The sequence below is a fragment of the Miscanthus floridulus genome, chromosome 19, assembly GCF_019320115.1.
Source record: "Miscanthus floridulus cultivar M001 chromosome 19, ASM1932011v1, whole genome shotgun sequence".
NCBI lineage: Eukaryota > Viridiplantae > Streptophyta > Magnoliopsida > Poales > Poaceae > Miscanthus > Miscanthus floridulus.
This window is the reverse complement of record NC_089598.1, coordinates 111,753,116-111,766,962: the sequence shown is the minus strand read 5'-3', so window position 1 is coordinate 111,766,962 and position 13,847 is coordinate 111,753,116. Positions and strand designations below refer to the sequence as shown.

The following is a 13,847-nucleotide window of genomic DNA, read 5'->3' as shown; positions in this document are numbered from 1 at the left end:
ATTTTAGAAGGATGGCAATTGGACCATGACCGTTCCGGGTCGGCAGGGTGGCAAATTCCAAAAATTCCCAACAAAAATAGGAGGCCGGCCCTCTGCGTTCACGTTCACCCCCTTCCTGCCCCTCCTGGCTTCTCCCGTTCATTTCGCTTGCGCGCGCGCTCTCGCCCTAGGCCAGGTGCACAGGCGTTCAGCCGTTCACCGGTCGCTTCGCCGGCGACGAGTACCCACTGCGTAGGTATGTACACCCTTCTCTTCCCTTCTTGCCGTGCGAAACCGAGTTCCCGAGACCTACCTTATAGGCTATATTGTACTGAGACGTGATCCATCCAGTTAACCGAGTAGCAGTCAAGGTGTTCGACCAAATGCCACTGAGACCGGTTGTGTTCGTTTCTGTCCCGCTCAAATGCCTCTGAGACCGGTTGTGTTCGTTTCTGTCCCGCTGTGTCCAGGACGATGGTGGGTCTCTCTGAAGGGGAGAAGGACTTCATCCGCGGCGGCATTGCACAGGACCTTCGCACTGATGGACGTAGGCGGCTGCAGTTCCGGGCCCTCTCCGTGCAAACCGGAGTCATTCCACAGGTGGGTTTCACAGCTTGTTTGGGGGAGGCATCCGCATGGCTCTCTCTTTTCCTTCTTTTCTGGAATGCCCCTGTGGGTTTATGTTGCTTCGGATTGGTGGTTGTTACAGGCGAATGGCTCAGCGCGTGTTAGATTGGGGGCCACTGAAATAATCGCTAGCGTCAAGGTAAGAGTCCGTCCTCGCTTGCATTTTGCTGCAAATAGGGCAGGGCGAGTATTTCTGCGTGTCTAGTTCAAATGTTCAATCCTCTGTATGCCATCTTCTATTCTCGGCTTCGCTTCAAAATTCCTACGAAGCAACTCTGATGTTCCCAAGACAATGTGGTTGTCAGTTATTGATTGTCATTAAGCATTAGGTCATTAGGTGCCTATGTTGCAAAAAACATTATGCTAGAGTCAACAAGTTGGTGTCTGTCTATCTTTCTGTTAATGTTGTTACTACTTAGATAAACTTGATTAAATAAAGTCGTTGCAAATACTGTGTTGTACCTCTTCCATGGTGTCATTTTATTTGACTTACTCTGTTTTCGATGGCTTGGCATCTGCAGGCTGAACTTGGAAAACCAAGCATTCTTCACCCTGACAAAGGAAAAGTTTCCATTTTTGTTGACTGTAGTCCAACCGCTGAGCCTATGTTTGAGGTTAGTGATTTGCTGTTACTGGATGAAATGAAAATAACCAACAGTCTGATACATTACTTATTATCATCATATACCCAATGTTTGGCACTGTGGTCTGGACTCTGGACTTTATTCAAGCTCTTTTACATCTTCTATGGAGCTATGCATATAGGCTTTGATGAAATTTTATGTTCGAATGCTAATGATTTGACGTTGAATATGAAGAAGCAACAAACATGTTGACTGAAAAATAAAGAAGTCACTGGGATGGATTTGAAGAAGCATTTCTCTAATTGTTTTTCTGATAATAGTTATTTTATATCTTGTTACTAGTGGCCTGGCCTTTATTATTTACAGGTGCTTCTGCAGATATGTTCCTTTTCTAGGTGTGCTCATTTGATTCCAGTTAGTAGAAAAACAGTATTTTCCTTTGTACATTGGTTATCAATTGCCTGGTAAAACAATGCTGCTAGAGAGGAATATATATAGAAAGGAAAACTTTATTTTGTTCCTTTTCAGATTTCATTCTATTTGAAAATTGAAAATTCTATTGTTTTACTTCTGTATGCATAATTGCATATCTTATTTCCTTTATTTGGAGTTTTCTAGGGTAGAGGTTCTGAAGAATTGTCTTCTGAGCTATCTGTTTCCCTGCAAAGATGCTTGCTGGGTGGTAAAAGTGGTGCTGGTAAGATATAACTTTATTGCCTCCCTGAAATCCTTGTATTTGACGTCGTCTGTGTACACTGATCTCCTGTAGTTTGATACTCTTAATATCTTCATTGTTTCTCTCTATGATCAGTTGTAACTACTACTTGGACATGGGTGACATCATTATTAGTGTCATTACGATTGGTAGTACAATTAGTTAGATGTACCTTCCTTAGGTTAAGCTTTTGCTAACCAGTGAATTATACCTTGCAATTTGGATGTACGTTATTAAGCACGTTTGCTTAGATACACCAACTAGAGCGGCATCACATATCAGTACCGTTGATTGCTATTGCCATGCCTATTTAGTTGCAGGTGTAGTACATAATAATGTTGTAAGTGTTATTATGGACGACATAGACAAAAAAAATAAATGCATGCCATTATTCCTGCCAGTCATCCTACATTTCATATAAAGGTGATTTTAGTGTGCTGTATGTGCTGAACTTTCATATCGTGACTGTTCTTCAAATTTGCAGGTTATTGGGGAGATTTCATTTAGAGATTAGTGTGTTAACCAGTTGCAGCTCTTCTGCTTTGATCCCATTGTCTGTTGTAGTCAAGAAATCTTTAATGAGAAATTGATTCTCATGTTGTTATCCATCTGTTTGCTTGTATACAGTTTTCTTTCAATTCAAACTTATACCAACAATATTTTGTTGCCATTTAATTGACTACACTGCATTGAATTGATAACACATCTGTCAGTTTCAAGTAACAGCATTCTCATTTCAGGTGCTGCAATTGATCTGTCGTCCCTAATTGTTGTTGAGGGAAAGGTCTGCTGGGATCTGTACATTGATGGGCTTGTGGTCAGTTCTGATGGTAATTTGCTAGATGCGCTAGCTGCTGCGATAAAGGTGACTTTTTGACTTGTATTGCTTGTTACTTGCAGTTTTAAATTTCATATTTTCTTGCAACTGTTTGAATGGAGCCTAGAATTTCCACTTTGCAAATATAGTGGTGGAAAAGTGTCATCTATGTCCTTATAGACAGTTATCAGTGCATCTGATATGGAAAAGATTATAAATTCAATAATGGAAGTAATGCCATAATTTTCTTTGCTCTGTCATTAGATGGAGGTTCTTCCATGATACACATTAATTACATTAATTAACATGATTAGACAAATGTTATTCATAGCTTCAAATATTTTTATCCGACGACTGACAAACTCAAAAGAGTGTCTCCAAGCAAAGGAACACAAACTGATCTATACATCCGACATCCCAGTTTTGAACTTGCCACTGAGGACCAAGCTTTGGCAAAATTCTGTTTGTTGATTTACTTCTTGAATAAAGATATGAAAACATGACCACTTGCTAGTTAAATGTTATTATTGACAGCCTTATTAACCAGTGAACCAGGCCAACATGTATAGTGTGAAGAACAAAATTTGTGCGGATAGTCAACGGACATATTGAATGCTATGCAGCTATTTGAGCTGATGTTTCCTTCCCTTATCAGAAAAAAGGATGTTTCCTTCAAGTGGAGTCTGCTTGCACCATCTCATTTTCTTGAATTTATGTTTTGATTGGGGTATAAGCGTATAACTTCATCTTATGCTCTCAGCTACCCAAAAGTCCCTCACCCTCCAGAACTCCATTATAGGGTTCATAGTTTACCAATATGATGGTGAGGAGTGCACCCGGGGGGGTGGGGTGGGGGGTTGGGGTCAAAACCAGCTGATGTGAGCTGGATGGGAATGCAGGGGATAGTGAAGTGGACTCAGCAAGGAGCTCAACTCGTGCAGCCGCGCTGCAACGGGGGAGTTTATTTCTTCGATGATTACAAAGATGAATACGGCTGCCTTTATATCCAGGCGTCTACTAACATACCATAACAACTTAACGAACTAAACTAAATCTCCTCCCTCCTAATCTGATCTTCCCGCGCCCATACTTGTTGAGTTTGTCACACTGGTTTCTGGAGCCGATAGACATGGGCAACAAATGTGTCCACACCATTATTTCTAGATTCTTACATGGGTCCTCTGATCTGGTGATCCCTTCTGACTTTTGAAGTTAGGAACCAGTGTCTGCTTTTAGTTAAGAGTGAAAGTGACACTTTTGTGACAAGATCCTTCTAGTCTGTGCTAGCTTAACAATACCCAGTGAGCTGTCTAGCTGATTGAGTTACTACCCCAAAATTCACTGATGCATTTCTTCTGTGAATCCCACCACTTTTATGTTTACGAGTCTGGTCAAGTGACATGACAACCCTTGGCATATCCTCTATTTGAGATAAAGTGTTTTTCTGAATGTAAAATGCAAAATATCCTTGTTATGAGTTGTTGTACTGCCTGATAGCAAGTGCATTAGTTGACAGTTTGACACAATACAGTGCAATTAGCACATTTGTAGGGTGCTAACGTTCCATGTACATGCAGGTTGCTTTGAGTGATACAGGTATACCAAAAGTTAATGTTTCTGTTAATACAGCATCTGACGAGGAGCCTGAAGTTGATGTAAGCGATGAGGAATTTCTGCAGTTCGACACCTCCAGTGTGCCTGTTATTATTACATTAACCAAGGTAATGTGTTTCTTACCCAACTCTTTGTTCTTTGGTGTTGAGTATGAGTAGACATGATTGCATGATTGTTGTGTTCAAAGTGTTTAAAAGTGGTCCAACCTCCAGTTTATGTACCTTGAGAGTTTTGAGCTATCTAAGACTAGATACAAAATATTGAGTAGCTTCAATAATATCAATGTCACACTAGACTTAGATACCTCATAGTATCATCGTAGTATGAATTTCTGTACCAGTTGAATGCCCCTGCATTGACACGTGAAGAATATGACACTACCCAGCAAGCAATTGGGCACCACCAGCAACAAAAATTGCCTTGTTATGCTTTTCTCCTGCAGTATCTATGTTTCACATAAATTTCAGTGTCCTGTACATGTTTCATATGGCAGGTGGGTCGGCACTACATCGTTGACGCCACCTCAGAGGAAGAATCCCAGATGAGTTCTGCAGTGTCAGTATCAGTCAACAGGCATGGCCAAATATGCGGGCTCACCAAGAGGGGAGGTGCAGGGCTGGACCCAAGCGTCATCTTCGATATGATATCTGTCGCCAAGCATGTGAGCCAGCAGTTCATCTCTCTCTTGGATTCAGAAATTGCCGCCGCCGAAGCTGAAGAGGCTGAGTGATGAAATGAAAAGGACCGGGGAACAGGCTCTGGTTGCGCAAATACTTGTGTGTTTCCTAGGGAGCTGCTTATAAGAGAAGACGATTTGCTGTAGGGATGTTCAGGATTTGGTTCAATTTGATGCTATTAGTAAACACTGAAGATTTGGATCCTGGTAAATACCTTCACGAACAGTGTCGTGTTGGCTTTAGCTGGGCTCAGAGGAGCATGCACAAGGCAGGCTGGATCTTGGGTCCGATGATATGATCCCCTTGTGTTCCCATTCTGACCACTCCATGATAATTTGGCGCCTCTCACCGTACCAAATACTACAGATCTCCGTCTTCAAACAATTTCACACGCAAAATTTGAATAAGTGAAAAGCAATAATCTTCCATCGACATGTGAAATGCCAATGGCTCATCGATGGTTTGAGCTGAGTATAACATCAATAAGGGCCTGTTCGGTTATCGCTGTTCCGAGCCGTTCCTGGCCGGAACAGTTCCGACGCTATTCAAATTGTCAAAGGAAACTCGGCCGGGAATGGTTCTCGGGGGTCAATCCCCAGGAACCGAACGGGGCCTAAAGAAACCGTATGAGTGCATTCTAACGCTAACTCACTCTCTAAATTATAATTTGCAAAGTCATTTGAATAAAATCCGCCCTCTATATCTTTTTTCCCATCTAATAATTTCTCCATTTTAGCTAGCAAGAAATCCAGAATAGAAAATAGCTATATTTGGAGATCTAAATAAAGAAAATGTTAGAGCATCTCCTAGAGACTTTGAAAGATAGATCTTTAAAAACTAGGATTTAGAGGATATGTAAAATAGATAGCCTTCCAAATAATTGAACCATCGCAACAGTCTCTTCAAAAGTTCAGCTGTTGTCTATATTTGATTGAATCACGTCATCAGATGAGATTTTTTTTCCTGTCAAAATTGGACTGCATGGAATCGCCAGGGTCGAGGCGGATGGCGAGCGGCGCCCCCTCGCCAATTCTACCTACAAAACCGGAACAGAGGACTCGGCATTTTGGAAATCAACATAGCGATACTGTTGGAGGCGTTTTTCCCCAAAAACTCAAAATTGGACTGCATGCAAAACTTTACCGAGTCTCTTGGAGATGCTCTTAGAGAGTTTTTTTTTATCAAAAGCTTTATTTCTATCAATTAAAAAAAAATATAAAGAAGCTCTTGGAGTTGCTCTTATTATTTTTAGGTTGTTGCCTATTCACCCTTCTAGGCATTGATGACCGTTTCAAACATGAAAAGAAAAATGTTACAGATTTGGGAGAAAAATTCTCATGACATATTCATGTATGTGAATAAATATAATAAAATTATTAGAACACAAATTTTTAAAAGACCCCTACGCCAGTTTGTGACAAAAAAAAAGAGAAAGAAACTAATAAAAGTAGTTAGAAGCAAAAGAAAAAAAGAAAAAGAGAAATGGGCCCAATAGCCATGGAAGTTGGCGATTGGCCTCGCCTGGCCCGACTCGCAACAGCTGTACGCCGCCGCCCCACTCCGACCTGCCCTTGGAGACCGCCGCCGCCGGCGGCCCTACTACTCCCAGCTGCTCAGGTCCTCCTCGGAGCTCTGACGCTTTGCCGGCGAGCACCCACCAGACCAGGTATCCGGTATGCCCGCCCCCCTCTCTTCTCCTCCTGTGCGAAATTGAGCACACCAGCCCTAATTTAACCTATTTTTGCCTATCTTTATGTATTCGGATCTGATCTAATCACAAGTATAAGTGTATGCATTCGTTTTCTCTTAGTAAAAGTTATCGGGTGTACATCGGCTGTACACTCATGTTCTTTATCTGTTTTAAATTATGTATGTAGTAAAACCGTCGGCTGTTTTCTTAGTGGCTTGAAATGGAATTTGTTTCCTTTTATGTACTGTAGCTTGTATCCTGTTTCTTCAGTTCTTATTAGCTTGTTCTTCTTGTAGCATCATCAAGTAAATTCTTATATAAGGGACGGTAGTCGGTGCCTTGATCTTGTTTATCTACTAATCCAATCCAACTCACTGACTAATACATAGCTTGCTCTGTTCCAGATACAAAATCAGCATCAGTCAACATCAAAGAGACCTATCGAACATCTAGAAAATCAACCTTTTTTACACCTTTTCCATCAAGCAGAGGATGAGAGCATGCAGCAAGTTCAACATTGTACTCAGTTCCCACCCATTCACCAATGTACGAGCACTCCACATCTGTCAGTATCAGATAATCCCCAACACCAGCAGCAGGCTTATTTATCTCAGCATATATCTTGCTTGCAAGTTGGGCAAGGTCATCTTGGAGGACGCATGCATATTGTTGTGAGTAACCTCTTTCATTAGCATTGGCAACAGCTGCATGGTGTCTCATTTATCAATTCCTTTTTTTGTGTGTGTAGCATGATTGGCAATAGCTAATGCTTACCTTATTTTGTTCATTGCCTTGATGGTATCTTTTCGATTTCAGCCAACCAGCCCGGCGAAAGTTCTGCAATGAGTGTGGCTCCCCATATTTAAGGGCGACATCGAAGTTCTGCTCAGAATGTGGTACCAAGAGGCTAGGGATGTGACTGACTTGATCAATGTGTATATAAATCTGATGTATTAGTATTATAGTCTTATGTTTGATATAGTTAGTGCACCGTTAAAGCTGTGTGGAAAGTGTATCCTTGAGATGCGTCAATAGAGAGTATGCAGCCACCTTTGTAGTTTTTACCTTTACTTGAGTTCCAAGGCCATGCTTTGCCATCATTCTCCATTTCTTCAGAGGAGTTTTATGTAGTATTTGGGTCTTGTGGTTGCATTCATTAATTTCTGATGGTTTTGTGCGCAAGGTCAGGATTGGTTTCATCAAATCCTTTTGAAGATGGTCGATCTGTTTTGCATCCTCCTTTGAGGTTTCCAGTTGAGTGTGAATGTATCATACCTCATTCTGCAGGCCGGCCTCTTTCAGTTTCAGTGCCTGCCACAAATCTCCTTTGTTTACTTTTCACTTGTATAGAACATAAACTATTATACAGATTTTTTTTTGTACTTGCCACAAAGCTCCTTTGTTTACCGAAATGATTTGCTAGTTTTTGGCAGAACAAATTAAAATTTGCCTTGTATAAGAGCTGAACAGTGGACTGTTTGGTTTGCCACCTTTTATATAATCCTATTACTGTAAAATTCTGTAGAGTACTACTAGCATGCAGATACTGTTGACACAAGCTTCTCTCTCTAGACTAGATTGCTTGCTAAACGAAAAAAAAACTTCTCTCTCTAGACTAGAATTGCTTGCTAAAGAGAAAAAAAAAATTGGACGGAAAAAAGATACAAAATAGGACGGCGAACTATCAGGAGTTTTGTTGGAGCTGGACATGGAGACTTCATTTAGAGAGTCTCGTGCTCGTGGCGTGTGGAACTCGACTTAGACCGGATTGTTGATGGAGATGTTGTCTTTTGGATTAATAAATAAATATATAACAATCTCCCTGGCAGCTTCTACTTGTAATGTACTGGTATTTCGGTAATATAAAAAAGATTGTTAGCTCGTTTAATCTTGATTGATTGATGGGGCACTGACAAGAGAAACAAAGGCCGGCAGAGATTCTTGACTTTGAACTGTTGCGTTGAGGCTTGCCACTACGCATCATTCCATCTCTTAAACAACCCACCTAAATACCTAATAATGCATACTTTCTTTTTCTCTGGGCTGCTGTTCCCTGATTTTGCATTGATTTTGTATGGATGGGCAGATTCTTGTTTGCAGTTGAATATCATTATGTACTGTACACACATCAAGATATGGATGGATGTAAATATTCATTGATTTTGTATGATTGTTTTGTTTTACCCAAATACCTTGACCCCTATTCATTACTTTATCAGTATCTATTTACCAAATGACTCTATTCATTACCTTGTGTACCAAAATTCCTTGACCTGTTATATTCATTCCCCATCAATTTTTGGTGGACATGGCCCCACCCCCTACCCCCACCGTACATGGTTCTGCTGCTGTCCTCTGCCTTCCTCATCTTAGCTGTACACACGCTTTGTCCTGATCACGCAGCATATAGCACACCAAAACTTGTCTTTTTTTTAAAGATATTGTTCATTTCTTTTTCTTTTAATTCCTATATATTACTATCGCTTTCTAAAATTTAACCAGTTGTCATGCCACCTCAAAAGTTGTTTAACATACAGTCTGCAGTCCAAGTGATAAAATAACATTAACATCCCTGCTGGTGATCGATATCACTTATCAGAAACAAACAAACAATTCACTAGGGTCCTGATTCCTGAATGTGAAGAAGGTTGTAATTATTGTTGGTACAAGCATGATAAGCTAAGAGCAAGTTTTTACTCCAAAGACAAAACGACTTCACCAGTATGGTCGTTTAAATGTTACTAGTATACATCAATTCATATCTATCTACAGTGCCCATTTATTTATGTATGTATTTTTATTTATACACAAATCTTATAATAATTTTCTTATTTACAAATCGGTACCGCCACCAACAAAGCACTCACTTCCCGTATGAAGCTTGCCTTCCATGGCGTCGGCCGATTGAGCTGAGTTGGCTCTGGCTCGGCGATTCGCCACCTGACGTGCCCTTGTGGAAGGCAATCCCCGCCGTTTCTCCACTGCTCCTTGCAAAAATAAAACGCACCTACCATACCAGGCCGCCGGCATCAGGGATCATTGATCTCATCACATCGAAGCTGAGCCGTTCGTGACAGCGACAGATCCAAAAGCTAGGCTTTTGTTGCATTTGGAAGGAAGGTCGAGGTCCCCTTTTGACAGCAACAGCAACAAGGGAGAGAGGGGAGGGGAGGAAGGTGGTGGCCGGCGAGGCGGTGGCATTCGCTGTCGCCGCCACGTTTAGGCTCAATCGCCTTTCTCTTCCTCTTCCTCCTTCCTGCTTGCCCGCCCCAACCTTCGTTCCCACCTACAGTACAGGTACGCCAATCCATCGCCCTTTTCCCAATTTTGTTTTCTGTCAGATTTTCTCTTCTGTTTCTACATCTTTTCCTATGTCGACTCCGTGTCGATTGTTGTTCAAGCAAGCCCCTTCTCCCCCCTCCCCCTTGATCTGATTAGATTGGGATAGATGATTGCCATCTTTTCTCGCCTCTTTTTTTTTCTACAGGACTAGGACTTGATCAATAATTCTGCTATGCTTCCATGAATGATCCAAGGATTTCTTTTATGAGGCATTCTTGCATTAATTTCCTGTATGTACCTGACGGTGTCAACTTCCAAAGAGGAAAAAACGATTTCTTTCTGCAAAATCAGCGTCCCCAATCAATAATTGATTAATTACTACTACTAGTAGTAAATTCCATGAATGAAACCAACCAGCGACCTTTTCATGTTGGCTGATCCGTGCAGAGCCTCTGAGCTCTTGCTTATTTGGAAACCGATACTGCAAAGGAATCAGTGATTTGATCGTCAGATTCTGCTAATGTCTGCTTGAAATGATGGATTCCGTTCAAATCTGCAAGCTTTCTGCCCATGTGCTGATGAAATTTCCAACCTTTTTCAGGGGCCTGATACCTCGGGGCAAGCAGGGGGACCCCCATGGCGGCGGTGCTCGACTCCTTCGTCAAGCGATGCACGGCATCACTGGAAGACTTCGCCGGCCAGGAGGCCTGCACCGCCCTCGGCACCGGGGACGATGTCAGGGGCCTACTGGCCACGCTGTCGCGCATCGACGTCATCATCTCCCATGAGGAGCGGCGGAGGGTCCTTAGTGCCAAAGCTGATGCCTGGGTGGTGCAGGTGAAAGACGCCATGTACGAGATCGACGACGTCATCGATGTCTGCATGATCGAGGGCGCAAAGATCCTCGTTGATGACCGCCCGCCCACGCCCAAGGTCCGATGCTTCTCCTGCTTCAAGCCTTCAGGGCCCCGGAAGTTCCGCCATGAGATCAGCTTCACCATTAGGGACATTGATCTCAGGCTCAGGGAAGTAGAGGAGGAAATGCCTAGACTTCCTGCTGGATCAGCTCACTCTGATGATGCAAAAAGGGACTGGTTCAGCCATAACGTCTGTAAGAATTGTTCAAACACGATGAATCCCCAAGCAGTTGGGTCGCAGGTCCAGAAGGCTGTGGGTGGCCTTGTGCCAAGGATGCTTAGAGAGGGCAAGAAGAAGGTGGATGTCTTCGCCATCATTGGTGCGGTGGGGATTGGCAAGACTACGCTTGCTAGGGAGATCTACAATGATGACAGGATGACTGAAAATTTCCCCATTTGTGTGTGGGTCGACATGTCCAAGGATTTATCGGAGCTAGATTTCCTCAAAATGATCATCAGGGGTGCTGGTGCCAATGTTGGGGATACAGAAAACAAGGAGGAACTCCTCATCCTCCTCGGTTCTGCCCTTTCAAAAAGGTTCCTCCTTGTCCTGGATGACTTGGACAGCCCGAGCATATGGGACAATCTGCTCAAAGATCCGTTGGGAGATGGTGTCGCGAGAGGAAGAATACTGATCACAACTCGGAATGAGGAAGTGGCGGCAAGCATGAAGGCAACTATCCACCGTGTTGACAAAATGGACCCTGAGAATGCCTGGGCATTATTGTGCAAACAAGTTGATCCAGAATGCAATTTGGAAGAGCTTGCAACATTAAAGGATGTTGGGATTAAGATTGCAGAGAAATGTGATGGCCATCCTCTAGCAATCATGGTTATTGCAGGTGTTCTAAGGTCAAGAGGCAACAGCAAGGCTGAATGGGAGATGGTTCTGAATAATGATTCTTGGTTCATGAGCCCGGTCCTTCCAGAAGTACCACAAGCTGTGTATGTGAGTTATGTTGACCTGCCTTCTCAGCTGAAGGAGTGTTTCCTCCATTGCTCTCTGTATCCAGAAGAATACCCCATTCAGCGCTTTGATCTTGTGCGGCGTTGGATTGCTGAAGGAATTGTAAATGCCAGAGACAACAAACTGCTCGAAGAATCAGCTGAAGAGTACTATGTAGAATTGATAAGCAGAAACCTACTACAGCCTGATCCTGAAAGTGTTGAGCGATGCTGGATAACACACCATCTTCTCCGCTCACTAGCCCGCCTTTTGATAGCAGATGAGAGTATCTTAATCTATGGTCAGCAGAAATTGAACACCTCATTGTCAAAGCCCCGACATCTCACATTGTGTAACATGGAAAACAGCTTGGACGGTCCGATTTCACTGAAGCAGCAGATGAGCTTAAGGTCACTGATGCTCTTCAAAAGTCCAACTGTCAGAGCAGTTGATCTTCTCATCGAGTCAGCTTCATGCTTGCGTGTATTAGATTTGAGCAATACAGCAGTGGAGGCCCTCCCGAAATCCATTGGCAACTTGGTGCATTTAAGGTACCTCAATCTTGATGGAACTCAGGTCAGAGACATACCTTCTTCCATTGGATTTCTCATAAACTTGCAGACCTTGGGCCTTCAAGGTTGCCAAAGCTTACAGAGACTTCCTTGGTCCATCAGGGCATTGCTAGAGCTTAGATGCCTTTGTCTCAAGGGAACTTCCCTAAGCTATGTACCAAAGGGTGTTGGTGAGTTGAAGCGTCTCAATCATCTAGATGGTCTAATCATCGGTCATGACAACAATGCGCCTGAGGGTTGTGACTTAGATGACCTTAAAGCTTTGTCAGAACTAAGGCACCTTCATGTAGAGAGTTTGGATAGGGCTACTTCTGGTGCTGCTGCACTCGCAAACAAGCCATTCCTAAAGGATCTGTACCTCTCTGAGCAAGCCCCAGTAATAGAAAACCAGGAGAGTCTGGAGGACAAAGATGGAACAGAAAAAGAAGAGAAGGAAGAGCAGGAAGGAAGCAATGACCAATGCAGGGGAGATGAATCAGCCAAAGCTAGTGAAAAGATATGGAATGAGCTCACCCCACCCCATAGCATCGAGAAGCTAGTAATCAAGAACTACAAAGGTGTAAAGTTTCCGAATTGGGTAAGAGGTCCCAAGCTAGGAGCCTCCTTCCCCAGCCTTGTGTTTTTGGATCTTGAAAACTGCATGGCATGCACTAAACTGCCTTCACTTGGCCTCCTGAGTCAACTCCAGTCCCTGCAAATCTCAAATGCGGACTCAGTCATCACCATTGGTTCAGAATTCCTTGGGACCACTGTACTTTCACCAGCCACTTCATTTCCCAAGCTTGAGGTTTTAAAGCTCAGAAACATGAAGAAACTTGAAGAGTGGTCTTTAACTGTGGAGGAGAACCAGGTACTGTTACCTTGTTTGAAGTCACTGCAGATACAGTGGTGCCCTAAACTGAAAGCTCTACCAGAAGGCCTGAAGCATGTAGCGCTGTGTGAACTTCATGTGGAGGGTGCACATAGCCTAACTGAAATCAAGGACCTGCCAAAACTATCTGATGAGCTCCATCTCAAAGATAACAAGGTGCTCCAGAGGATCTCCAACCTGCCCATGCTTCGTTCCATCATTATTGATGACTGCTCAAAGCTGAAGCATGTGGCAGGTCTTGACGCGCTGCAGTGCCTCAGACTTGTGTTTCCTCCGTCCACCGAGACATTTTATTTCGAAGAGCTAATCATTTTCTGGAGCATTGCCTTCCCACGGTGGCTGGAGCTACTGATTCAAAAGTGCAAAGGCCTGAGACGGTTCGAGTTGCAGTGCGGTCTGTCATTACTCAGGAGCTGCCTCGACGGTGGCAAGAACTGGCCCCTCAGTGCAGCAGGTCCCTGAGGTGCGCATCATAAGCTGTGATGGCAAGAGGTATTTTCGGTATAACAAGAGTCGTCGCATTTACGAAACTAATGCACAGTCAGAAGAATGAAGC

At 43.2% G+C, this 13,847-nt stretch overlaps 2 protein-coding genes and 1 long non-coding RNA gene across 5 annotated transcripts; all 3 read left to right on the top strand.

Moving 5' to 3' along the window:
* The first annotated feature begins 39 nt into the window (after positions 1 to 39).
* LOC136528416 (uncharacterized) lies at positions 40 to 5,397 on the top strand. Its single transcript, XM_066521373.1, has 8 exons — positions 40 to 235; positions 450 to 579; positions 689 to 745; positions 1,128 to 1,220; positions 1,809 to 1,887; positions 2,646 to 2,770; positions 4,300 to 4,443; positions 4,830 to 5,397. The coding sequence occupies exons 2-8, from the start codon at positions 454 to 456 to the stop codon at positions 5,064 to 5,066; spliced, it is 861 nt and encodes a 286-aa protein (XP_066377470.1). The 5' UTR covers positions 40 to 235; positions 450 to 453; the 3' UTR covers positions 5,067 to 5,397.
* A 1,001-nt stretch (positions 5,398 to 6,398) lies between these two features.
* On the top strand, positions 6,399 to 7,815 carry LOC136529347 (uncharacterized). Of its 3 annotated transcripts, none has more exons than XR_010777268.1 (3): positions 6,399 to 6,686; positions 7,108 to 7,374; positions 7,520 to 7,815. It is a non-coding gene; the product is annotated as an uncharacterized lncRNA (long non-coding RNA). The 3 variants fall into 3 exon arrangements; XR_010777267.1 differs by having other exon boundaries at positions 6,402 to 6,679; XR_010777266.1 differs by lacking the exon at positions 6,399 to 6,686 and having other exon boundaries at positions 6,966 to 7,374.
* A 2,806-nt stretch (positions 7,816 to 10,621) lies between these two features.
* On the top strand, positions 10,622 to 13,753 carry LOC136526633 (putative disease resistance RPP13-like protein 1). The gene has a single exon (XM_066519238.1). The coding sequence runs from the start codon at positions 10,622 to 10,624 to the stop codon at positions 13,751 to 13,753; it is 3,132 nt and encodes a 1,043-aa protein (XP_066375335.1).
* The last annotated feature ends 94 nt before the right edge of the window (positions 13,754 to 13,847 follow it).